At 41.5% G+C, this 27,089-nt stretch overlaps 1 protein-coding gene across 1 annotated transcript in view; it reads left to right on the forward strand.

Annotated features, from left to right (window-relative positions):
- Positions 1-10,539: 10,539 nt before the first annotated feature.
- The window catches only part of PDZRN4 (PDZ domain containing ring finger 4), a 411,808-nt gene continuing 395,258 nt past the window's right edge, over positions 10,540-27,089 (forward strand). Inside the window, exons 1-3 of the mRNA XM_014572468.3 lie at positions 10,540-12,009; positions 15,083-15,169; positions 22,663-22,770. Coding sequence (XP_014427954.2) covers positions 11,308-12,009; positions 15,083-15,169; positions 22,663-22,770 — 897 coding nt within the window. The 5' untranslated portion in view covers positions 10,540-11,307. The remainder of the gene's footprint in view (positions 12,010-15,082; positions 15,170-22,662; positions 22,771-27,089) is intronic.

Here is a 27,089-nt window from a genome sequence, read left to right on the forward strand (position 1 = left end):
AGCTAACAGGAGAGTTTGGAGAGGGAGTTCTCCAGGTAAAAGAGGAGTAAAAACGGGACCCTTGTGGTAAGTGGCTGTCTGGAGTGTGTGTTTGTGTGTGGGGGAGTTATTTGCAGTGTGCTGAGCTTGTGTTTGTCTGTTTGGTTTGTTTGTTTGTTTGTTTGTTTGTTTGAAGGAGCTTCTAAAAGGTTTGAAATCTAGAAGCCTCTGTTAATTGGCTGAGCCTCAGTCAGGGGGAGGGGCTACCAGAGCTATATAAGCCTGTGACTCAGCGACCAGGGAGAGCGCGACCAGGAACAGCTAACAGGAGAGTTTGGAGAGGGAGTTTAGAGGGCACTAGTGACTTCTGTCCTTCTTTAAAACCTAACTCTTAGAATAATCTATACTCCAGAAGTTTAAAAAGAATCCCAGTTTATACTTAAACTTATTCACTACAAACATGGAGACAGAAGCCCAGCAGCAGAGTGGGGGCTATCCTGTTTATTGCGTCGAGTGTAACATGTATGATTACCTGCCCTGTGGGCGGGTGGCGTATGTGTGCACCCGTTGCAAGGAGCTCCTGACCCTCAGAGACTGAGTTCGGGCTTTGGAGGACAGGGTGGCTGAACTGGAAGAGCTAAGGGAGGTAGAGAGCTATGTTGATGAGACTTTCCGGGACACTGTAGTACTGTCCCACCTCCAGTCTGAGAGCCCCAGTGTTCTTAAGGAGGATGAAAGTCTCAAGGGAACAGAGCATTTAATGGGAGCAGAGGGAAACCATCCCATAGTTGGGACCCTCCTCCCAGAGGATGTTGCGGTATCCTCTCGCACTGAGGATACCTCTGATGGGGAGGGAATGCCAGTTAGGAAGAGGCAGGTGTTAGTAGTGGGTGATTCGATCATTAGAAACATAGATAGTTGGGTTTGTGATGACCAGGAGAACCGTATGGTCACTTGCCTGCCTGGTGCGAAGGTTGCAGATCTCTAGAGGCATCTAGATAGACTTATGTGTAGTGCTGGGGAGGAGCCGGTGGTCGTGGTACATGTAGGTACCAATGACATAGGGAAGGGTAGGAGAGATGTCCTGGAGGCCAAATTTAGGCTGCTAGGAAAGAGACTGAAATCCAGGACCTCTATGGTGACGTTCTCGGAAGTGCTTCCAGTTCCACGCGCAGGGCCAGGTAGGCAGGCAGAGCTTCAGAGTCTCAATGCGTGGATGAGACGATGGTGTAGGGAAGAGGGGTTTAGATTTATTAGGAACTGGGGACACTTTTGGGAGAGGAGGAGCCTATACAGGAAGGATGGGCTCCACCTAAACCAGGGTGGAACCAGACTGCTGGCACTAAACATTAAAAAGGCCGTAGAGCAGTTTTTAAACTAAGAGATGAGGGAAAGCCGATTGGTGCGGAGATGCACGTAAATTGGAGAGAGACTTCTTTTAGAGGAGAATCCGTTGATAGAGATTCTCTAAGCTGTAGTCAGAAAGAGAGGAGGGGAGAGGGCAAACCATGGGCCAGAGCTGACAAACAACCGCATACAAAGGAATCCAATGCATCAGGGAAGGGCAGACAAATAACCAGTGGCAAATTTTTAAAGTGCTTGTACACAAATGCTAGGAGTCTGACTAATAAGATGGGTGAACTAGAGTACCTCGTATTAAATGAGGAGATAGACATAATAGGCATCACTGAAACCTGGTGGAATGAGGAAAATCTGTGGGACACAATCATACCGGGATATAAAATATATAGAAAGGATAGAGCAGGCCGGGTGGGTGGCGGAGTGGCACTGTATGTGAAAGATAATGTAGAATCAAATGAAATAAAAATATTAAGTGAATCAACATGTTCCATAGAATCGCTATGGATAGAAATTCCATGCTCCAATAATAAGAAATTAGCAGTAGGGATATATTACCGACCACCTGACCAGGACAGCGATACAGACATAGAAATGCTGAGGGAGATTAGAGAGGCTACCAAAATAAAGAACTCTATAGTAATGGGGGATTTTAATTACCCCCATATTAACTGGATACATGTCACCTCAGGAAGAGAAGCGGAGATAAAATTTCTCAACGGCTTAAATGACTGCTTTTTGGAGCAGCTAGTGCAGGAACCCACAAGAGGAGAGGCAATTCTCGATTTAGTCCTGAGTGGAGTGCAGGATCAGGTCCAGGAGATAACCGTTACAGGACCGCTTGGGAATAGTGACCATAATATAATAACATTCAACATTCCTGTGGTGGGAAGAACAGTCCAGCACCCTGGCATTTAATTTCAAAAAGGGGAATTAAACAAAAATGAGGAGGTTAGTTAAACAGAAATTAAAAGGCACAGTGACTAGAGCCAAATCCCTGAAAGCTGCATGGAAACTTTTTAAAGACACCATAATAGAGGCCCAACTTAAATGTAGACCCCTAATTAAAAAACATAGCAAGAGACCTAAAAAAGAGTCACCGTGGCTTAACCACCATGTAAAAGAAGCAGCGAGGGACAAAAAGGTATCTTTTAAGAAGTGGAAGTCCAATCCTAGTGACATAAATAGAAAGGAACATAAACACTGTCAAATCAAGTGTAAACATGTAATAAGAAAAGCAAAAAAAAAAGATTTTGAGGAACAGCTAGCCAAAAACTCAAAAAGAAATAACAAAATGTTTTTTAAGTACTTTAGAAGCAGGAAGCCTGCTAAAAAACCTGTGGGTCCCCTAGATGATCGAGTTATAAAAGGAGCAATCAAGGACGATAAAGCCATTGCGGAGAAACTAAATGATTTCTTTGCTTCAGTCTTCACGGCTGAGGACGTTGGGGAGATTCCTGAATCTGCACCGTCCTTTGTGGGTGATGAATCTGAGGAACTGTCCCGGATTGAAGTGTCATTAGAGGAGGTTTTGGAACAAATAGAAAAACTTAATGTTAACAAATCTCCGGGACCGGATGGCATTCATCCAAGGGTTCTAAAAGAACTTAAATGGGAAATTACTGAGCTATTATCTGGTTTGTAACCTATCCTTTAAATCGGCTTCCGTACCTAATGACTGGAAGGTAGCCAACGTGACACCAATATTTTAAAAGGGGTCTAGAGGCGATCCTGGCAATTACAGACCGGTAAGTCTAACTTCAGTACCGGGCAAATTAGTCGAAACAATAGTAAAGAATAAAATTGTGAAGCATGTAGAAGAACATAATTTGTTGGACAAAAGTCAACATGGCTTCTATAAAGGGAAATCCTGTCTTACAAATCTGTTAGAGTTCTTTGAAGGGGTTAACAAACATGCGGACAAGGGGGATCCAGTAGATATAGTATACTTGGATTTTTAGAAAACCTTTGACAAGGTCCCTCACCAAAGGCTCTTGTGTAAATTACATGGCCATGGGATAAGAGGGAAGGTCCTTTCTTGGATTGAGAACTGGTTAAAAGACAGGAAAAAAAGGGTAGGAATAAATGATAAATTTTCAGATTGGAGAGGGGTAACTAGTGGTGTACCCCAAGGGTCAGTCCTGGGACCAATCCTTTTCAACTTATTCATAAATGATCTGGAGAAAGGGGTAAGCAGTGAGGTAGTAAAGTTTGCAGATGATACCAAACTGTTTAGGATAGTCAAGACAGAAGCAGACTGTGAGGGACTCCAAGAAGATCTCACCAAACTGAGTGATTGGGCAACAAAATGGCAAATGAAATTTAATGTGGATAAGTGTAAAGTAATGCACATCGGGAAAAATAACCCCAACTATACATACAGTATGATGGGGGCTAATTTGGCTACGACAAATCAGGAAAGAGTTCTTGGAGTTATCGTGGACAGTTCTCTGAAAACTTCCACACAGAGTGCAGCGGCGGTCAAAAAGGCAAATAGGATGTTAGGAATTATTAAGAAAAGGATAGAAAATAAGACCCAGAATATCTTACTGCCCCTGTATAAAACTATGGTACGCCCACATCTTGAATACTGTGTACAGATGTGGTCTCCTCACCTCAAAAAAGATATTTTGGCCTTGGAAAGGGTTCAGAAAAGGGCAACTAAAATGATTAGGGGTTTGGAATGGGTCCCATATTAGGAGAGGTTAAAGCGACTGGGACTTTTCAGTTTAGAAAAGAGGAGACTGAGGGGGGATATGATAGAGGTCTATAAAATCATGAGTGGTGTGGAGAGGGCTGATAAAGAAAAGTTATTTATTAGTTCCCATAATAGAAGAACTAGAGGACAACAAATGCAATTAATGGGTAGCAGGTTTAAAACTAATAAAAGAAAGTTCTTCTTCACCAGCATGTAGTCAACCTGTGGAACTCCTTGCCAGAGGAGGCGGTGAAGGCTAGGACTATAATAGAGTTTAAAGAGAAGCTGGATAAATTCATGGAGGTTAGGTCCATAAAAGGCTATTAGCCAGGGGATAAAATAGTGTCCTTGGCCTCTGTTTGTCAGAGGCTGGAGAGGGATGGCAGGAGACAAATCGCTTGATCATTGTCTTCGGTCCACCCTCTCTGGGGCACCTGGTGCTGGCCACTGTCGGTAGACAGGATGCTGGGCTAGATGGACCTTTGGTCTGACCCAGTACGGCCGTTCTTATGTTCTTATAACTTTTTAGAATGCAAAAAGTTCACAATAAAATTTTAAGGGCAGGTTAAGAGAACACGGTATTTACCCCTCTTCAGCTTCTTTCCTGTTATCTCCTCGCTGCCAGATTTTCTGTAGCACTCTAACATTTTATATAAATAATGTAGTAACTTCAATTACATATGTTCATATACATTTCATTTTATGGCCAATATATCCTCTCTCAAGCAATGGTGACTACTGACTATGAAACCACATGGTTTGAGGGGGTTTGGGATTGTTTGGGCATCTAGGGGTGCTTGGAGTAGGTGGAAGGCCTGGAGTATCTGTATACATTGTAGAGGAAGGCAGATGCTTTCAGGATATGGAGGGGACTGCTAGTCAAGCTGTGAAATGCTTGGTGCTGTAGGAATTGGGTAGGAGCTGTGATGTCTGGCAGTGCTGGAACAGGTAGGTGGCTGATGTTTGTTTGAGATCTGAGACTAACGAGAGGAGCCTGGGTTCAATATCAAGTCCCCTCATTTTCTGTCCCTGCCAGGTAGCTGGAAACCCATTGCTGCCATCTCTTTCTGCATGTCTTCCTGGCTGTACCTTCTCATGAAGTCAGCTGAGCTAAAATCCAGCTGGGCTACAAGAATGCATTTACAGGGCTAACAAATGTGTGTGCCATATGCATAATGTGAGGTTCTGCAACCCTGTTTTTATCCAGTCCTGGCCCCTCTGCTCCTTTTTTCGTCTTTCCCACTCCCCTGTCATGTAGCAATGGCAAATCACCACAGAAAGAGTGACTCGCCATGAAACACAGAACAAGGAACTTCATAGGAGCAAAGAAATATATATTATCCTGAAAACTTTTGTTTTTCTTTTTCAACCCAGGGCTTTTCTGTAACTTCCCACTATCTGCTCCTCCCGGGTAGCTGTCTAAAAATGTAAAGTAAAAGTACACATATCTAATCTGCTCTTCCAATTCAGCTTCTTACCATCTTAGCTGCCCTTTTTTCCCCAACCATCATTCATTCACTTACATCTCTTTCAGAAATTCATTGGGTTCCTTCCTCTACTTGCAACTTTCTCCCCTCTTTTTATCTAGAAATGGGTGATGGGAGGGATCACATGAGGATTATCTGTTGTGTTCCCTCCCTCTGGGGGGTATTGGCCACTGTCGGCAGACAGGATACTGGGCTAGATGGACCATTGGTCTGACCCATATGGCTGTTACATTCTTATGTTCTCCCCAGTTTCACCACATTCCATCCTAAGTCGATCCTAACGTGACTCCCCCCTTTTTGTTCAGAATGCCTTTCCTCAGTTTCTGCTAGTTTGCTCTTTCCTTGGTTCAGAACCTGTTTAACCCTGCTCCACCCACTGTTGCTCCAGCTCCCCCAAAAGTTCCTGGTGAGAGTCAGATAAGAAGCACTCAGTGAAGACTCCAGGGTCTGAAGAAGCTTCAGCCCCAACAAAAGTCTCCTGGGAAGGATATGACTTTGGGCAGGTCATTTAGTATTGTATTCATAATTTCTAAATTTGTAAAATGAGGATAATAGCACAAACAGGCCCACCTATGGGGCAGGGGGCAAAAGGAACAGTTGCCCTGGGGCCCAGTATTTCAAAGTGGCTTAGAGCTTCCCATCCTTTTAAATGGCTGCCAGAGGGTTGGGTTGTGTTCAACTCTTAAAACTGGGGGCACCACACTCCAGGTCGCACAGCAGGCTGCTTTCCCCAGCCCTGCCCCTTCTGGGAGCATGAAGCTGCCCCCTCCCACCTTGTCCAGGGGCCTGCGGAGGCTGTCGGCTCCCCCTGTGCACGTACCTGCTTCACAGTGTGTTTTGAAGATAACTACATTATCAGTTGTGTGGTGTTCAGATTCATTGGTAATGGGGATTGCGTAAGTATATGATAGAGGAAAATTGTGACAGCTGGCAGTATGCATCCCAGTTACTTAACATAGGCCCAGATCATCAGTTATTTCAATGGAAGTTAAGAATCTGAATAACTTTGAGGATCTGGTCCATATTGCCTATGGGTTGGCTTAGCCCCACCAACTTTAAATTACCAGCTGCCTCAGACAATTCTTCTGTGAAATAGGTAGATGGAACTATCCTGATCTGACATGTGCAGCAGCAAATAAGTAGATGGAAATATCCTGGTTTGACATGTGCAGCAGCAAAAACTAGTTGTGTAAAGTGCCTACAATCACCTAAACTGTGGCAAAACCATGGCTAAAATCCAGATTTTATTTACGTTTTAAGAATTGCTGTGATTTGCCCTGTTGATGTAAGTTGATTTCTGACACATTTCATGCCAGGTTGCTCTTTCCTTGCTGCAGCCCCCTCTTTGATCCCAGATGATTTAGGGGTTGAAAAACAGGGTACTTATTCTGGGTTCTGAATTCCAGGAGATGCTGAACTGGACTTCTCTCCTCCTCCCAACTGGCCAGTCATTCTTGCTTTCTACTATTTGCCAGTCTTTTGCTTTGGCTACCCTCCTGGAGAGGTGCACTGCAAATGTTTTCTATGCTGGCCAGTAAAATGGATACCAAGCTTAATTAAGTAGGAAATATATCATGCCTATGTGCATCAATGAACAGTGTAAATAACAATCATTCTCACTGTGTAAACTTCCTTCCTAAAAAGCTGTTGTTTGGAAGAGTCTCCTGCTTGCACTGATGAATGGATATATTTGTTCAGCCTTCAGAAAGCAATTGTGAGGCTTCAGACTATTTTATACCTGCCCATTTTTAGGGACCCTGTCTTAAGTTCTGAAAGTGCTCCAATGATAGCATGTGGCTCAGAGAAATTGTTTGCGAAGATTAAAATGTGGATGAGAAAAAAGACACTTTGAGATGCTTCTCAATAACAATATGAACACACATAAAAATTATATTTGTTCTGAAATCTTATGACATGCCATCCTCTAAGACTCTTGATGATAAAAAAAAGTGTTAATAGTAAATAATCCCAGTCCACTGACTAGTGTGTTATTTTAGTTACATCGATGCAACTGACGGTGGAATCTGGCCCAGTTTCTGTGATGTATATTCTATCAATATCCTCATTTAATATTAAACATTTGAATTCACCCATCCAGGTATTTCGGATTTATTTTATTTGTACAGAAGCACTTATAAGATTTGTCAATATTTTGTCTGCCTTCATTTGATATAATACAATTAGACTCTTTTTTATATGACTGTTTCTCTTCAGTTCCTACCTGTATTTTATCAATTTCTTTCTTCTCCCCTTTATTAGGATATCAAGCATCTCTTTCAATGAATCCTCCCTTAATAAGAACCTGTTGACGTCCCCCTCCCCCACAACCTTAGTTTAAAAATTATCCTACAATCAGCAATCTGATTTCATTTTTGAGTGGCATCCATGCTTCCTCTGTAGGCTCAATCATTCCCAAAAGGTGACCCAGTTCCTAAGAAACCTAAATTCCTCCTCCAAACACCATTGTCTCATCCACACAAGGGGTGCGTCTAGATTGGAAAGATTTTGTGCAAAAACGGCCACTTTTGCACAAAAACTTGCCAGCTGTCTACACTGGCCGCTTGAATTTGCTCAAGAGCACTGACTTTGTAATATACGGAAACAGAATCAGTGCTTCTTGTGCAAATACTTTCACGCTCCCACTCGGGAAAATGCCCTCTTGCGCAAGAATACTTGCGCAAGAGGGCCAGTGTAGACAGGGAAGAACTATTTTGCGCAAAAAAGCCCTGATGGCTAAAATGGCGATTGGGGCTTTCTTACACAAAATCGTGTCTAGACTGGCCACGGATGCTTTTGCGCAAAAGCATCCGTGCCAATCTAGACGCGCTTTTGCGGAAATACTTTTAACGGAAAAACTTTTCCGTTAAAAGTATTTCCGCAAAATCATGCCAGTCTAGACACAGCCATAGAGTTCTGCCTGACTAACTGGCCTTCCATGTGGAACTGGAAGCATTTCAGAGAATGTTACCATGGAGGTCCTGGACTTTAATTTCTTGCTTAGCAGCCTAAATTTGGAGTCTAGGACCTTTGTCCTATCTTTACCTATGTCATTGGTTCCTGCGTGTACCATGACCACTGGCTCCTTCCAAGCATGCCAAATATGTCTGTCTAGATGCCTTAAGAGGTCCATCACCTTACACCACATAGTTTTCAAAATACAATTTATCTTGAAATGTTTCCATTTGATTGGTTGCCTTCCTTGGAAACAGTTGTATGTTTTACATTTAGGACATATCTGAGGCAAGAGCTATCTGCAAACAGAGCCCTTACTTTTATATTGCTTACCTAGCCCCTTCCACATCTTTCTGGTAACCTTGGGTTTCATGCTCTTCTACACTACAAGTTGAACCTCTCTAGTCCCAGACTCTGTTGTCTGGAAACATCCATCATCTGGAATGATTTTACTTAGCTGGATGTTCACTTCTCATGAGTGTGGCCAAGTTTTGCGGTCCCATAAAGTTTGTTTACAGCCACCAGTCCTAGCTCTGTGATGTTATTTAGCTCTAATTTCCTCCTAAATGTCCTCTAACAGTATAGTAAGCAGTGGACATGTTGGTAATGCTGCTAGACAATATTGACCTCCCATGGTCCAGAAAATTCTCTCATTTGGAACTGGTTAGGTCCCAAGGGTGCCAGACTAGAGAGGTTCAGCCTGTACCAAAAAACTCCCACTGACATAGTGTTTCCCTTGGAGCCTCTCCTCAAAGTGTGTGTGTGTCTGTGCATGAAACATGAAAAGTTAATGCTCAAGATGAGCATTTTGCAGCAACCTGAGTTCCAGTAGGACACAAACTCCATGTCAGAGAAAACAAGGAGCTTGTTAAATATTTATGGTATTACGAGAGGAGTGAATATGATATGAGGCACATCTGTTACCAAATGATTCATAGCTCTTGAAACTGGAACTAAGGATCATGAGTGAAGAGAGATATTGTAGCGTGACATTTATTAGCCATTATCTTGCTATGGTGAGCTCTCTGGAAGTAACAAGTCCAAATGCTGAGGCCTCACAAGTTTGAACTGGGTTGTAATGAGAACTCCTTTGTGAGGCAAACTTAGCAAAATATTGATTGTAATGGGCAACAATTAACATGGTGCACTGCTCATGGATTTTGCCTTATGAGATAGAGACTAGTAAGACTGGATCCTATTCTAGAACCTCCAAAATCTTCATAGCGTAATCTCAGACCAGTGTCTGGGAGATGTTTCTAAGTACTCACATGGTGGTACTTCTCAGCATGAGTAACTTGCTGCATGTATGTTTGTTTTTCTTTATAATAATGTATGGAAGTTGAGTTTTATAAATTAGTTAACACTTCAATGGGAGATCATTGAATATTATGTTTTATACAAGCCAGTTCTTATTTGTTGTCTTAAAGTCCTTAACCCTCAGAAAAGAATAGGAAGGATAATTTGGAATGAATCTACTTGGAACACCAATGCACTGAAATACTATTAAGGGATGCAACTTGCGAGCTGCATTAAGAAACAAAGGCGGGTACTTTAAAAAAAATGGATGCCTAAATCTAAATGATTAAACTTTCATTTACACACCTAATTAACTCTCCTGGCTTTCAAAAGTGCTGCAATGTATGTTTGGTTGCATCACCTCTTCACTTGCAATTGACTCCCACAAAACCTACTTCATAGTTCTTACTTTGTCCACCTCTGAGACTTGAGGCCACCCAGCCTACTTTAAGCTCTGAGTAAGGAGATTAATGTCCAGACTTTCACATATTTAGATTTAAAAATGGTCATATTCTTTATACATGTGTGACCATTTATGGGAGATCTACAACTAACTCCATTTCATTGGTGGCATTTTTTGGCCTAGTGCATTGGTACTACTTTCAATTGCAGCTTTTCCACAATTCCATTTTTCACAATCCAGTCTGAAATAACCTATACTGAGGACAACAGTCCCAAGAGCTGCACATAAGTTTGGGGCTGTAATGGGTGCTCCTTCCTCCATCTCTCTTAATGACTTCTGAGCTGCAGCAGCTGTGGGGGAGAACCCTCTAGCAGGCTAAGTCTCCTGCTGGGGATCTAGCCCTTCCCTTCCTATCTGCTACCTACACGGGCTACCCAAATAACCTGTAATTCCAGTGTTTCTCTGCTGCTTGATTTGGGATTGTTTTTCATTCCTTTTTCTAAGAGACAAAATAAAAGACTTTAAGGGGGAGGTGGGATAGGAGAGGAGGCATATGGGAGGAATATCCCAATGGCTAATGATCCCAAAGAGGAGGGCAAGGAGGAGATCTCTGGGAGTAAATCAGTTCCAAATTGCTGTGGGCTCATCGCTTGCCTGGTATGCCAGTAGCTCCCTCCTGCCCCATTCCTGCATCTCTCCTACCCCTCTTCCCAGCTCCCCTACAGCACAGGGAAGGGAGCTGGCGTGGTTGCTTTCCCCTCATTCTCCTTCAGTGCAGGCTTGACTCTGGGTCTGGCAGATCTCAGCTTCTTCCCCCCCTTGCCCTGTTGCATTTCCCTGCTGGGAGGGATGCAACAAAAGGGCGGAGGTGATGGCGGAGGAATGGGGGGGAGGGGTATTGGGCGGTCGCTCCTATTACAGTGAATACGGGAGGATCAGAGGACTGGGTGAGCCGCTGAAAACTTCAAACCAAACAAACTCCGCGCTGCCCTCCCCTTCTTCATCCTCCGCTTTCCTTGGAAGTTGGAGCCGCGCTGCCTGCATCAGCAGCCGGGCTGGCAGGAGAAACAGCAGCAGCCGCTGCTGGAAAGTTTCTCCCCCGCCTGTGCAGTGCTCCCCGCCCCCCGCCAGCCATGGGCTTTGACCTGGATCGCTTTGCCGAGCCCGTGGACCCGGATCTCAAGTGCAAACTGTGCAGCAAGGTGCTGGAGGAGCCGCTGTCCACGCCGTGCGGGCACGTCTTCTGCGCCGGCTGCCTGCTGCCCTGGGCGCTGCAGCGCCGCCGCTGCCCCCTGCAGTGCCAGCCCCTCTCGGCCAAGGAGCTGCACCAGGTGCTGCCGCTCCGGAGCCTCATCCAGAAGCTGGAGGTCAAGTGCGACTACAGCCCGCGGGGCTGCGGCAGGACCGTGCGGCTCCACCAGCTGGCCGCCCACGTCGAGTGGTGCGACTACAGCCCGGCCCGCTGCCGCCACCAGGGCTGCCCAGAGGTGCGCAGCCTGCCGGACGTGGAGGCGCCCAGGCGGGAGAGCTGCGAGCGCCGGCCGGCCGGCCCCTGCCCGCAGGGCTGCGACTTGCTGCTGCTGGCGGGGGGCGGGGGGCGCTGCTGCCTGCGGGCGCTGCGCAGCCACAGCGGCATCCCCCGGGCCGGCCTGGAGCCGGCGCTGAAGCGACAGGCCCGGGAGTGGAGCACGAGGGAGAAGTCGCTGCTGGCGCAGCTCGCGGCGCTGCAGAGCGAGGTGCAGCTCACGGCGCTGAGGTACCGGGTGAAGTTCAACCAGTACATGAGCCACCTCAGCAGCCTCGCCAGGAGCCTGGCCGGCAGCCCCCCCTGCACGGTGAGTGAGCGGGCGGGCGGGGCGGCAGGAGCGCAGCCTGGCGGCTTCGGGGTGTGTTTGCACCGGGATGCCTGCCTGGCGGGGCCGCTCCTTGGATGGTGCCGAGCCGTGAGGGGCTGGAACATGGGACCAACCTGTAACCCCCCGCCCTAGCATGGAAATCACGTCGAGGTAGGAGGGTCGCTATTGGAACCCCCTCCCCCCCAGTTCAGCACCTATGATAGCAGCTCCTGGGGGAGACCGCCAACGCCCCGAGCCACTCGGGGCCAGATCCTCTGCGAGCCAAACTCTGCTGCACTCCACTGACCGACCCCAGCAGCAGGGACCGGACCCTCTGTGCTGTTTATTCCAGACCTGCTTGTGTGATCGCTTTTGGAGCGGACACACACAGCAGCCTCTTGGACCTGGGATTGCAGTGTCAGCCCCCGATGAGGTCCCTTGGAGAGCCCCCTCCCTAAAGCAGAGAGGCAGGCAGGTAACACTCGGTAACCTGCATCCGAGCTCTCTTGCTGTGCTGATGGTTGAAAAGTCTGGAAACAAAGTGATGTAAATCAAACTTTTACATTTCATTTCCCCATTCCTTCATCCTGGAAAACTCATCTTTCAAGAGCTGTGAAAGCAGATTCTTTCTGCTCCCTCATTTTCTTTCAGAGTGCAGAGAGCCTAAAATGTGACATAAATTACCTTAGTCCTTTTGGGTTCTGCGTTTCATGTCTCCTTTTGTAGTTCAAGAATTTGGCATCCGTAAGGGTTGCACACCAGCCTCTGTCCCCAGTGACTCAATTTGGAGGAATCATGTCTCTGGTAGACCCCAGTGACTCAATTTGGATCTCATGTCTGGAGAGGGAAACATAAATCAGAGGAAAGGGCTTCAACTTAGCTGACAGTTCACAAACTTTAATGCAAATCTTCCACTGGGTGTCTAGAACAGACCACAATTCTTCCAGCTGAGTATGATCTTATTAATGCTGGTATTATATCTTCCTTAGGTGACGTTCTAATTTCAGGTAGGTAAGAAGTGACCAGATATATTTTCTTATCATTATAGTACTAAGCAGCAACTTGGAAAACAGTTTGTTATTTAAAAACAACAGAATCCTTTAGAGTTTAGGTACAGTTCTGCAGGGATGCGGAAGTAGTTTTGGGGAAGGGCATAATGATTGGCAATATTGACAGGAGAGACCAGCACTGCTGCTTCAGCCTTTTGCCAAGTGCTACTGGTGAGATGGCTTAGCAAGCTAAAGGAGTTGTTCTGTAAAGCTTTAATTCCTGTCTGAAGGATTTCTGTGCAGAGTCTGACATTGCTGGTTGCAACCATGGTGAGAAATGATTTAATGGAATGTAAGCTCCACTCAAGAGATTTCTCTTCCAAAATCATTATTGACTCTTTTGAAGCAAAATCCAGAGGAAAAAAATTTGAGTAGCCTTGCTGGCTTCTATCAGCGTTAGCATGATATGCTGAACTTCAAACTGTTATAAAAGAGACTCACACTGGGGCACTGATTCAAGTTCTCAGGGTTTTTATGACCAGGATAAGGATGACAGATTCAGAATTTATTGGAAATAAAGTACTTAGTGTTTTAGGAATTTGAATACTTAATCATCTTGGTTTTTTTTTTTGCAAATCTGGTTGCTAATCCGTGGGTTTGGCGAGTTGGCTTTAGAAGATATGCTCATATATCTGTTGCACCTCAGGGAAAATACGATGAGGTGGAATGAAGAGAACTAGCAATGATTGCAGTAAAGTGCAGAGTACACAAGAAAAATAGTCACATGCAGGAAGGAGGTGAAAAAGAACTGGATCTTCATAAGGACATTTAAAAGGAGTTGCCATCCTGACATACTACTTCAATAGCTTCCATTTCTCATCAGTACCAGTAGGTGCTGCTGTATGTACTGCCTCAGAGAAATCTGTTACTGAAGACAAGGAAAATGAACAAAACCTTCATTTGGAAGAAAAATTACAAATAAAATAAAAAATATTCCTCATTAATTTAAAATGTATCATGCTGTAATATGTAATATTCACAGCTGCCGTTGATAAAATTTTTGTTTGGATATTAGAATGCCATTACATTCATTACTATATTCTGAATATTTAAAACTAGAGTTTCTTAACCTATGAAAATTGCTAACGTACCATTTACCAAAGTATAGAGAATGACAAAACACAGTCTTACTTTACATGGTATAGGCTGAATACAGATTTTTGTGGGGATTATGTCTCCTGGAATATAACTACTTTTATAAGTTAAAATTAAAAATAAATTACAATGCTAATGAAAAGCCTGTCATAATCTTTTAAAATTTTCCTTGCATGGTTTAGAAAATTATTTAACCACTTTTACCCAAGGAAGTAGGTCTTTTTAATATATTATTATTTTAAATCTTTGGTGTCTTCACTATTTTTGATTCTGTGATTTATCAAATCAAATCTTTTTCACCTCCTTCCTGCATGTGACTATTTTTCTTGTGTACTCTGCATTTTGTGTGTGTGTGTGTGTGTGATTTGTGTGTGTGTGTGTGTGTGTGTATTTTCTAACTTATTTGCTATAATTTGCTTTTTTTATGAAAGAAAAAAAGGAATTACTGTGAAATCTGTATGGAACCAGCTTTTGGAGCTGGAAATGGTAAGAGGCAGAGATATGGGTGAAATCCTGGCTCCATTAATATCAATGACCAAACTCCCATTGACTTTATTAGGGCCAGGATTTCACACCTTAAACTTAATAATCTTATATAATTAGTGTCCGTAGGGGTTTGTTTTAAAAGTACACAAACATTTGGGGCCTTATTTCAAGAGGTGCTGAGCACTCCCAGTTCCAGTAACTTATGAACATCAGGTCATCTGGCTCTTCAAAGTACCTGTTACATTTCAGTAGTATTTGTTTTTTTTCTCATTGTAAACGCCTGCATCATTTGTATGTAGCACCATTTTTAATCATAATTTTCTATTCACCCTGTTTGGCTTGCATTTTCCACAATGAAAAGCTATAGAACATTGATGTATTCCATTGACATTTTCTTTTTCAAGTAACATTTTAAAATTAGCGTTTCACCCCTTTCTTCTTAGGGAGGAGAACCTAAACCATTAACCATCATGCTACAAAGAGAAAATGACACTTTGGGATTCAATATTATAGGAGGACGACCCAATCAGGTAAGTAAATGTACATTTCCTTTTTTTAAGTATAGAGATACTTTTCTAATATCATGTACCTATTATTAGTAATAAAAATACATATCTGGGAACAGCTTCTGCTTTCTGTTAGGGATCTGCATTAGGTGAAAGTGGGTACAGATTTTGGCCTGCAGATTTAAGACCTGTGTTTGTTAAATCATTAGATTTACTATTTTTAGGACTCAGTCCTAAGAGGCATAGAGTACCTTCATTTCTAAGGATAGAGTCAGTAATACTTTTAGAACAAATCTGAAAACTGTCTGTGTTCAGGTAAGTCATCTGTACTCATGCATGTTGCCCAGCTGAAATCAGGAAGACTATTCAAATGAGTAACTGTTGCAGAATCAAGTCCTAGTAATTCTGTGAACAAATACTTGATTATTTTCATTAAAAGGAAAGATCAAAATATTATTCTGTATATGCACTATCTGTATCCTAGTCTAAACAACTATTTTGCTAGGGTACGCATTCAAAATTCAAGTGTGTGTGTGTGTGTGTGTGTGTGTGTGTGTGTGTGTATAATTTTAAGTCAAATAGCATTTTCCATCCATCTTAAATTTAGAAAAACCTTTTAAAAATCTTAGATTATTAATAACTGTTTTCTTACTTTGTTCTTATAATAGTGTGAATCAAGAATATAATAAGGTATTATACATGGTAAAGAAACTTGCTAAACTGAAAATTAATAGTTAATTTAAAATATTTCATAGTGTTACATTAGTTAATATATACTGATCAGAGGTTTTTTTGAAGTTGAAAAGATGCAGCCTGCTACGGTTCTTTTAGCAACAAAAAAGCGTGTATGCTTGGTTTGTATGTCGTCTTTCTAAAGTTTTATTTTGTGGTGCCAAGGAGTCTGTTCCCATTAGTACTAAAGCCTAAGTAATACAGAGCCTCCTCTGCAGAATATCATTGCTAGTTCTTGTGGGTTAATACAAAGATCTGCAGATGTCACAGGTCCAAGGTATGAGCTTGTAAGACCTCTTAAGGGAAGGGAGGAAAGTCCAGGACTGTAGAAGATCTATATATTATAATATGTATATTATTGTATGACACTTTTTCATAGACTCAGTAAATGAAGTCCATAAAATATTTATTTTGGATTGTAATCTGATTTTTACAAATTGGGGCTATGGAAGAACTTTGTTTTTGCAGGAAGAAAGCAATTCAGTGTTTGTTTGTCTTCCTGTGTTTTCTTGAGATTTCATTTTTTGAACTTCCAGATCAGTGAAGTTTTCATATGCACATATTATCAACCTAAATACAAGTAATCCTGTGGCACCTAAATAGAAGATTTTGACTGGGTTTGAGAACCTGGAATTTCTTCTGCAATGGGAAGTGATAAAAGTTTTAAAATAATGATTCAAGATTAACTTGATGAATTAAGGATGGACCACCCTTTTAAAATTAAGTTTGGCAACGTGTCTTTGGACTCATTCTAGTTGACAGTGACAGATGAATGTAACACCACACTACCTCCATTTTGTTGCCATTTTCAACAAAGTACTCGTGTAAATTTGAATTACTTCAAAAACAAACTAAGGGTGCATATGCGATCAGTGGTGCTAAAACTCCAAGTTGCACTGTCAACAGTTTCTGCTGAGATTCAATGACTGCATATTTAGCTTAACTCAAATTTCCAGTGAAAAGTAAAAAACAGGACTATGTAGCACTTTAAAGACTAACGAGATGGTTTATTAGGTGATGAGCTTTCGTGGGCCAGACCCACTTCCTCAGATCAAATTGTGGAAGAAAATAGGTATGACCATATATACCAAAGGGATACAATTAAAAAAAAAGTGAACACATATAAAAAGGACAAATCAAATTTCAGAACAGAGGGGAAATGGGGGAGGGGGAGATAAATGTCTGTGAGCTAATGGTATTAGAGGTGATAATTGGGGAAGCTATCTTTGTAATGGGTAATTATCACCTCTAATACCATTAGCTCACAGACATTTACCTCTCCCCCCATTCGCTCTCTGTTCTGAAATTTGATTTGTCCTTTTTATATGTGTTCACTTTTTTTTAATTGTATCCCTTTGGTATATGTGGTCATGCCTATTTTCTTCCACAATTTGATCTGAGGAAGTGGGTCTGGCCCACGAAAGCTCATCACCTAATAAACCATCTTGTTAGTCCTGTTTTTTGTTTCAGCTAAACTAGACTAACACGGCTACATCTCTATTACAATGAAAAGTAAGTTTTGTTATAATGATTTGAGCATTGGGCAGTGGTGTGCCACAGAAATCTTTTATTGAACTAAGTGTGTCTTATACTGGAGAAGGTTGGGGAACAATGAAATAGTACAATTATTTAATATAAAACCATAAACATGTGTGTCAAGAATTGCTGAGTAATAAGTAATAAAGGGAAAGATGGAACTGACCATGGGACCTTTGGAGCTTAGTGAATTAGCATCTATCGCTTGAACTAAAAGCCAGCTGCTTCTCAGCTAATGCTGTAGAGCAAACTCATTCTTTTTCCCTGTAAGTGGTCTAAGTGCCTCTACATGCAACAGACAGTATATCACACCCATAAGGTGTGTAGTTTACATGTGCTCATGTCAAAGTGCAAGAAAACAGTTTCTTTAGGTTATTCAAGGAAAAAGTGCATTGAATGAAAATTGGTACGTTGAAGCAAAACAGTAGAATGCTGATTGGTCCTTTAAGCGACAGATTTTTAGAGACAAACTTCAATTCTACTTACAGAATTGCAAGCTTTTCTTTTTGGATATCATGTCTTCCAGTGGCTGAGGAATAAATTTACTTACATTGTATATCTGTTGTGTTTCATTTCATAAAACATTTGAAGGTTTTTTCACTGTTTTTTTTTTAATTTCCTCCCTCATCTGAAGAAACAAAACGAAGCTCATAACAACCTTCTTAACTTTTTTCCTACTAAGATAAATCATATTTCAGAGAATTGTATGTGGGCTGTATATATTTTAAAGGAGAAGATGTTATGGCATCCTTATTAAGACTCTCTGAGTGAGATCTTTACTCCTGTTCTGGAATTTTGAGGCTGAGGGTTCCTGGTTCTTATGGTGGGATACAAGTGGGTCTGGCCCACGAAAGCTCATCATCTAATAAACCATCTTGTTAGTCTTTAAAGTGCTACATAGTCCTGTATTTTTTTTCTGGTACTGTTACTATAGAGACAAATGGAGGCTGTATTCTCCATGGACCCCCCCCCCCATTACAATCCATGTCATAGGATAGGGGTGTAGAAATGTAGCCATAACTGATAAGCTCATGCTTATTGGTTACACAAACAGCTTCACAGCTACATGTGGTTCCCAGTAGAGCTCCCAGAGAGCCACCTGCCATCCCACACTATTGCCTCTGATAGAGAGTTAGTAGTTTGGGGCAGCAGCAAAGTTCCCCAGAAGCGCAATGGCAGGCGGGAGCTGATGCATGCCGGGAGCTGGCTTAAAAGATGCTCCCAGTGTGCCCAACTCCAGGGATCTGGCTGCCTTCGCACATGTAACTATGTAAATGATAAAAGTTTTAGCATGTACACAGTTAATCTATTTGCATTTTAACATCCTTATCCTAGGGCAGTGGTCTCTTACCTTTTTAAACATGAGAGCACTTTTTGAATTTAAGAGCAATCCAACATGTACCTCAAAAATAAATACCCTGGCCCCACCTCCTTTGTGTCCCTTCTCTGAGGCCCTGCCCCTGCTCACTCCATCCTCCCTCCTGCCCCCACTCTCCCTCACTTTCACCAGTCTTGTGCAGTGGGTTGGGGTGCAGGCTCTGATATTGGATTAAGAGATTTGGAGTCTGAGAGGGGCTCTGACCTGAACTAGGGGCAGGCCATTAGGGTATCCAAGGGGATTATAAGTGCAGTCTCTGGGAGGGTGGTTGGATGTAGGGATGCTCGGGGCTAGGGCAAGGGCTTGGGGTACAGGAGAGGGTTCATGACTGGGTTAGGTTTTGGGGATATGGGTACCAGCTGGGCACTTTTTATCTCAGATGGCTCTTGAGTGGTGGTGCAGTGGTGCTAAGGCAGGCTCACCCCTGTCCTGGCCCTGCACCACTCCCAAAAACAGTCAGCAAACTCCATCCCAAGTCCTGCTGTACCTCCTCTCTGCTGTGTGGAAATAGGATACAGTGGAAGAGGGGGCACCTTTATATCAGCACTCCTCCTCTGTCTCCCCTACACTACACAGAAAGCAGAGGCTCCTGAAGGGATAGCTCCGAGGCAAAGGGCAGGAGGTTTGCAGCAGTCTGGGGGCAGATGAAGTGCTGTGCTTGGTAACCAGTTGGCCAAACCAGTCAGGATCACCTCTCAGAGGCTCCAAGATCTACCCGTAGATCCTGATCTATTGGTTGGTGACCACTGCCCTAGGGCTATGCTGGGGGCAACAGAAACATGTCAGAAACTGGGTTTCTGGGCAGCACTGCCGCTTTTGTGCAGTGGAGGGAGGATGTCAGATCTTAGACCCTTGGAGCTGGCTAAATTATGTCTGCGGAAAGGGTGTGCATGTGTGTCTCTGTCCGTCCATCTAGCCTATGAGCAGCTTAGGTTTGGGAGGGCATAAAGGCAATTTAAAGCCTCTTTAGCCCTCCTGCAATCCTGTACTGTGAATTCTGTGCTGCTCCTTTTATAACTGAAACACAGACTTCCAGCCCATACATTCTGGATCCAGATAGGAAAGACTACAAAGAATGCTGTATGTACATTTCCTTACTCTCATCAGGTAGTATTGTACTTTATAAAAAGTCAGTAAAGCCCCTCATTGAATAAGATGCAATTGTATATGAGAAAAAATATTATAATTTAATCCTGTTTCCTCATGAAAATAAAATAAATAAATTGGTTCACTCCGTATTTTTGTTAAAATGTATCATGGTATCTTTAGTAATGTTATATTTCTCATATCTGAAGTGAACAATGAAGTGTATGATGAGTAGAGCAGTGGAGGACAACTTATGGCTCACTGTTTGCATGCGATCCATTGGGTTTCTAGTGTGTGGCCCTCAAGACATTAATTTACCATTGCCCATGTGCAGGTTTCTGCAGGTTTCCATCCACTCTTTCCTATTGGTATTACTAAAGTGACATGCACGTAAAGCAAAGGCATGTGAAATGAGGTGCGTGACTATGAGATCTGTGTGCTCCCTCTGCATCCAGTCAAATACTGCAATGGTTCAGCTAACACTCCCCACAAATTCTAGGTAGGTATGCAAGTGCAAAACTACCCTATCCTGAGACACAGTCTTGGTTGACGACAATCTTGTAGCCAATTGAGGTGAAGGGGGGCTATTCATGGAGCCCAGTCACTAGCCTTGGTAGACCATTGCTGCAGTAGAAGTCTGTTTGTTTATATTAGACTATTTTGAAACATTTTGGACCTGTACATATGTTTCTCATTTGCTGCATGCTCTGTAAGTTAAAGCCTGTTTTTAGGGTGTGAGTCATGAAAAATTGAAGGGGTAGACAACAGGAGAGTAAAAATGTAGTGGGTAAGATTTTTGTGGCATACTGTTACCCCCATGCTTATAACAATTATTATAAATAACCTTACTTTTCATTGGAAATGTGAATTAGCAGGAACTGTTGACAGCACTTAATTTAAAGCAATACTGTTAATTTGAAATCAAGTCAGAATGCAAGCTCTTTGGGAGAGTTACTGTATATTTGTACAGCCCCCAGAATAATGGTCTGTAATCTTGATTGTGGTTTTGCTGTGAGAGAGACTCACACAAAGGAACCAATCCTGCAAACACATACAGGAATAGTCCCATTGGTCATGGCCTAATTGACAACATGTGAAATGCTGTAAAAAATGTACAATATAAACTGAGGAAAATAGTTTCTTTCAGATATAGTTATTTTTATTGTTGTTTGTAATGGTAAATAAATAGGTTCACACCAAAAAGTGATTTCTGAGATAACTGTACCTCTTTTATTTCGTTGTTATAAATCAGTATTTTATTAAAACTTATTTTAAGTAAAATGTTGGAAGATTGGCATGCAGATTTGGACAGCCACTATATCACATGTTTAAAAATAAACATGTGTGATCAGTGTTATTTATTGTATTGTTCCAAATGTAGTAAGTATCTTCTTGGTGGTAAGTTTGAACTCTAAGTGAATTTCACTTTGAAACGTGTAAAGATCAACTTGAAAAAGGTTCTTCTTTTGTCCACAGCTGATCTTTATAGATTTCACAGTTGAGCAAGTTCTCAGTCTCCCATGTAAATAAGATTTATGAGGTTAACCAGCTTCAATAGAATTCCATCACTACGATATGTTACTAAATAGTGACACTTTATTTTCTAAGAAAAAATATATATAAAGAGCAGTATTGAAGAATTACTTTTTCCCCCTGAGACAAACACCTATACGTCCACCTTTTTCTTTACTAAATTATCCTCTATATAAATTAGTCACATCTGCTAGAAAGTGTGAGGTTCATTTTAAATATTTTATTGCGGATCTGATTATGATTACATTTTTATATACACTAAACTAACCTAATAGATTAACTTGTCAAAAATGCTGGGATAGTTTATTAATGCTGTCATTTTGATTAACACCTGTTTTGTATTAAGTAAATTAAAAATCCGAAAGAGTTAAATCCCTAGTTCAGTGTTTCTCAAAGTAGGTATGTAAGCGACAAATCGACTAGTAGACTATCCAATAATCTTTTTGCTTATTGGATAGTCGACACACTAGTTGACTAGTCACTTCACTGCCTTGCTGCCTCTATCAGAAAGAGGCAGGTGGGGGGGAGAGGAGGAGATTCTGGGGGGAGCCGGCTTAAAAGCCGATTCCCCTCAGCTCCATGGGAGGGGGTAGGGGCAGCATTCCACCTTTGAAATATACAAGAGTGCGGAAGTGCCCCATGTAGCCCCCCCCATGTGCCCCATGTAGCCCAATCTTTGAAATGCACAAGAGCCCCTGCTGGGGCTCTTGCTACATTTCAAAGTGGAAGCACTCTTACTAACTAATCGAACAGTTGATGGAAATTCCATTGACTAGTCCATTAGTTGATTAATCTAATTTTAACATCCCTATCTCAAGGTGGTATGTGAAATCTCTTTGAAAAACCTGTTAACTGGCTGCGCCGGTTTGTTTACTTACCGGTGCCTTGGGCCTGGAGCCTCGCGACTTCCATTGGCTCTGTTTAGCTGTTTGCAGCTAAGGTGAACCATGAGAAATAGCGGCCTGGCCCGTTGCTTCCCATGGCTCCCCTTGGCTGCAAACAACAAAACAGTGCCAATAGGAGCCACGAAGCTCCGTGGCCGTGGCACCGATAACTAAGCAAACCAGTGCAGACATTTACCAAATTTCTCAAAATGGTTTCATGAACCACTTTGAGAAACACTGCTCTAGTTTTAAAAAAAAGCTGCATTTTCAGATGGATTTGCATTTTCATTGCTGAATATGGTACTGTCTCTTTTCTTATATTAACATGGCTGTCTTTTATTTTGCAACTTCGATACTGTCTGGTATAGAACAATCAAGAGAACTCTTCACCTGAAGGAATTTATGTGTCAAAAATCTTGGAAAATGGACCTGCTGACAAGACAGAAGGTCTGCAAATTCATGACAAGATCATTGAGGTAAGCGTGACAACTACATGTTGGTTTGATAAAGGCAGATTCAGTGCATATGGATTTGATATTTTTCACAGTGAATATGTTATCATTTCCTTTCATTAGTGTGTGCTAGCAGAATTCTTGTAAGCTGAAGTGATCAAATGTTTATCAGATGTGTGTCAGCATCATGGGTTTCTTGAACAGCAAAGTGCATGTATAGAAGTGTTGGTATAAGGATTATTTACTTTTTCAAGGTAAAGCTGTAGAAACTGATCAGGGAGCTGTGTTCTCTTTTTCATTATGATGGCTGAAAAGGAAGGTCAAATGGTTCTTCACAAATTAACCATTTAATTATTTTGCCCTGAACAAATGATATAGCTGATGTGCACCTGAGGTGGTTCAGAGGTGCTATGTTGATCAATGATGTTGTGGGAGTCTTTGAACAGTTAGGGAAACTGCTTTTTTTGTGTAAGATCAGTTAGTCGAGCGCTGTTTTTTACTTATACTGATACAAATCTTTTCCGATCATGTCCATTAAAGTCTATTCTCATATAATTATTTTCTTTTACTAAACAGAGTTGAAAAGAGTTTGACTTTAAACTCTTTAGAAAATGTTTCATTTTTTTCTGCCTATCTAGTCTATTACTGGTAAACCTTGTTAATACTAAAAGATGCAGCAATATGTGTGACAAACATTATTTTACTTAGTGAAATGGATTACTGATATGCTATGACAATGGGATTTTAGGGCACAGCTGTAGTACAGCATGCCCTTAATCACTTCTCTTAAGTATGACTATACTATATTTGCTGTGGGTGTAGCCCTTTGTCCTCAGTTTCAATGACAGTGGAGAAGCATTGTTTTAAATTGACAGGTGTTGAACACCTTTCCGAAACAAGACAGATGAAACAAGTAGATCAGGAAATTGATATGAAGGGTAGCTGGCATCTTGCACCATTTCCTTATTAAGGAGTTGACACCTGAAGTGTGTCAACACTGTTTGAATACTGGCATTGCTTTTGTTGTAGGAAGCCTAGAGCAATATATCAAACAGATTTGTTTTGGTTTGGTTTTGGTTTTGGAAGAAGAGAGTGAGCACACATGCTTCAACTGGCTGCCCTATACATACACTTGTTTAGCAGGGAACAGAGTTAGATGTAATTTATGCTGAACTTGCAATGTTCCCTTTATCTGCATAGAGTTCTTGTGTCAGAATTTTTTAGCAGCAGTATGATAGCTCAGAAAACAAATCTGTTTTCCTCTGCTCTTACTGTGGCACTTTATGTATTGTTTGGAGACTGCTGCCATACCGTTTGATTAATTTACTCAAACTTTATTGTTCATTTTAATATGTTTTCAAAGCATTTTTCTGTTTAATGAGAAAGGTGAAACTTTTTTACATGGAGGAAAGGGTGCACAGGCCAATATTAATTAAGCTCTAAGAACTCTTCCCTTTTTGTCTGAAGTTACATTGTAGACAGTTTCGTATGAATGTTGGTATTTAAAGTGTTGAGGGTGTTTCAGTTCCGTATAAAAATGTGCTACTTAAAAATAAGTAAATGGAGAATTAATTCTTGCGCTATGTAATATCTTTCAGACACATAGCATAAAATTGATCTTTTGTCATCACATGCTAGTCCATCTTTTACTGTTATAATATATAATTTCTTAGTCTCTCTCTCTAGATTTTCTTTAAATCTTTCCCAAACTACAAAAATAAAAACTAACAGCTAAACATTTGATAATAAACATTAGTGCTACAGTATTTAATCAAAACAAAGAGAAAAAAGTTAACTTCAGCTTTTTAAAATAACATTTGAATTAGTAACTACCTCTGTAATACTATGACTTTGCTAATGTAAACATCTGGAGACAAAAGGTTGAAATGTACCTTGGCAATACATGAATATCAATGTCCTCTCACACCAGAATGCTCTGGAAGTCTGTACTATTGCTGTCTTGTTTAAAGGATTGACATGAATGTTTTCACTGTGAGGAAATGAGTAAGACTTGTATATGTTTGTTTCAGGAATGTTAGCAAATATACAGAAGGAGAGACAGTTTTGGTGAGAAGAGGGGAACCAGATATCTTTATTTTTGGTTGTTCTACAGCCTTTCAGAGATCAGCTCAAATATGTGATGCATGTATGTGTTCAAAAGATATCATTTTGCAGCAGTCCAATGCAGAAAGAATTGATGTTGTTTTGGGAATTTATAATTATTTCAATTAGTTATTTGGTTTTGTGGTGCCCATTATAGTCTTTTAGCAGGGCATAGCTAATGGCATAATGGACAGAACTAGCCCATTAAATCAGAAGAAAATCAGCAAAAGCATAACAAGCTCTATTTCTGAATAAAGAAGGTAATTAGTTTTAGTGCTTTATCAGATGTTTAACAACGTTAACTGCAAATGGTTGACAAGGGTGAATTTGTGCAAACTTCAGATGACTGCTCCAAGGGTTAACTTAGTGCAACAAATGGATTTCACAGTGGTGTGACGCTGGCAGCTGGAATTGTGAATTAAAGTCTAGCAGACTTAATAGTCACAACCTAGCACAGACTACCAGAAAATCTGCTAATCAATTAGTCATAGTTAAAAGATGGTAAGGTCTGAAATTTAATTTATCTTTGAAGATATTCCTTGTAAGTGGAAGAAACTGATCACACAAAGTAGTTGATTTCAGCTATGGATAGAGAAATTTGCATACTCAGTGTGTGACTAGGGTAGTCTACATTTCCATTGTCTCAACTACTGGATTATATGAAGTTAAATGTTGTTAGCTTTTTCTTAGACTCCAGAATTTACATAATTTAATAGATGCCTGTTTGTTAGCAGATTAACATACTAGCTCTAGGTAAGTGTGAAAAGTGATCACACCAGCTGAATGCCAACAGTCTGAATAGCAATGGCCCAGTGTGCCAATAATGTGCCAATTTTTAACACAGTACTAGATAGTGTTACTTTGCAGAGAGGCATTAGAGTTCAAGGACTTGCATGTCAGTTTCCTGTTGCGTCAATAATGACAGGATATTTTCCTGGTGTAACTTATTTATTTATGCAATATAAAAAACAGGTCTTGCCTGATGGCCACAAATGATACTCAGACAATTCCTTCTTGCAGGAATCTTAGCTCAACACCAGTGCCGAATTCTCAAGGAGAAATTCTGCCTCAGGTTTTCTCTCTGTCTTAAGATCTCTTTCTTCTGCTTGCCACAGGTTCTCCCAAAAAGTTGCCTGATAAAACTCAGAACTATGTGTAAAAGCACCACCATTAACTTCTAGCACAATAGTCCTGATTAGTTGGAGTCCTAGATTTATGAAAATCTACCTGCCCTTTAACTACTGGATGGGATATATCTGTTTTCTCCCTGCTGGGCCTCATTGTCAGAGATATCAAGAGGTAGGGAAGAGTCCAAAGTTCAGAACTGATCTAATCCTGCAGGTGGGTGATTCTGGCTACTATGAGAAAGGGGAGAAATCTTTTCTCCCTCTTAGCTCCTAAAAAGGGGGAAAAGGAGACTATTTGTATAACTGCACCCCAGCCTGTCTTCATGTGTTTCCTCATTTTGTGAATAACAAAGTACTTGCCTTTGCTGATGCTATTAGCCTTTTAAAACCATGATATAAAACTGACATAATTCTAGCAGTTTCATTGCTTCCCGCAGGGTTCAGTAGAGCACTTTGACTACTACCCTATTTTGTTTATTTTATCCTGCTGCTTTTTTTAAAGCTGTAAGCGGTGACAGTGATACTAGAACTAGCTGGCTGAAGACTGAGGATCACATCATTGCCTCTGTTTAAAATCAGTTCATATTTAGGTTTTATTTATAACTATAATGGCTCTTATTTCTGAGTGGAACACAGTGCTGTCATCTGAAGATGCATGGGTGATTTTAAAAAAAGGCAATAGGGTTCAAGGCTGCTGCTATATGAGACTTCAAAATCAAAGTTCTAGGATGGAAGTCAAAGTCCTTAATATGGCTGATAGAAGTCCAGGATGTGCAACTTTGCTGGTTTGGACATATGCAAATGATAAAAAGGTGACGTGGTGAAAATAGCATGGTGGGAGGTTGTGGTAGCACAGAGACCCTGAGCAAACCCAAGGAAGTGATGGATGGATGGATTGTATCAAAGAAGCTGGTAAACAGTTGGACCTTAAAGCTTCCCACAACAGGCAAAGATGGCAAATGCTTGTACAATGATAGAAGAAGGGGAAGAAAAAAGATAGATTAAAAGTTATAGATATTTCTTCCCCTCTTGTTTGATCCTTCATTTATCCAAAAACTGTGATTGAATTTTTCAAGCTCTATTTTACGTGGCAGAACTCATATTCTCTTGCAT

This window comes from Pelodiscus sinensis, chromosome 1, assembly GCF_049634645.1.
Source record: "Pelodiscus sinensis isolate JC-2024 chromosome 1, ASM4963464v1, whole genome shotgun sequence".
Classification (NCBI taxonomy): domain Eukaryota; kingdom Metazoa; phylum Chordata; order Testudines; family Trionychidae; genus Pelodiscus; species Pelodiscus sinensis.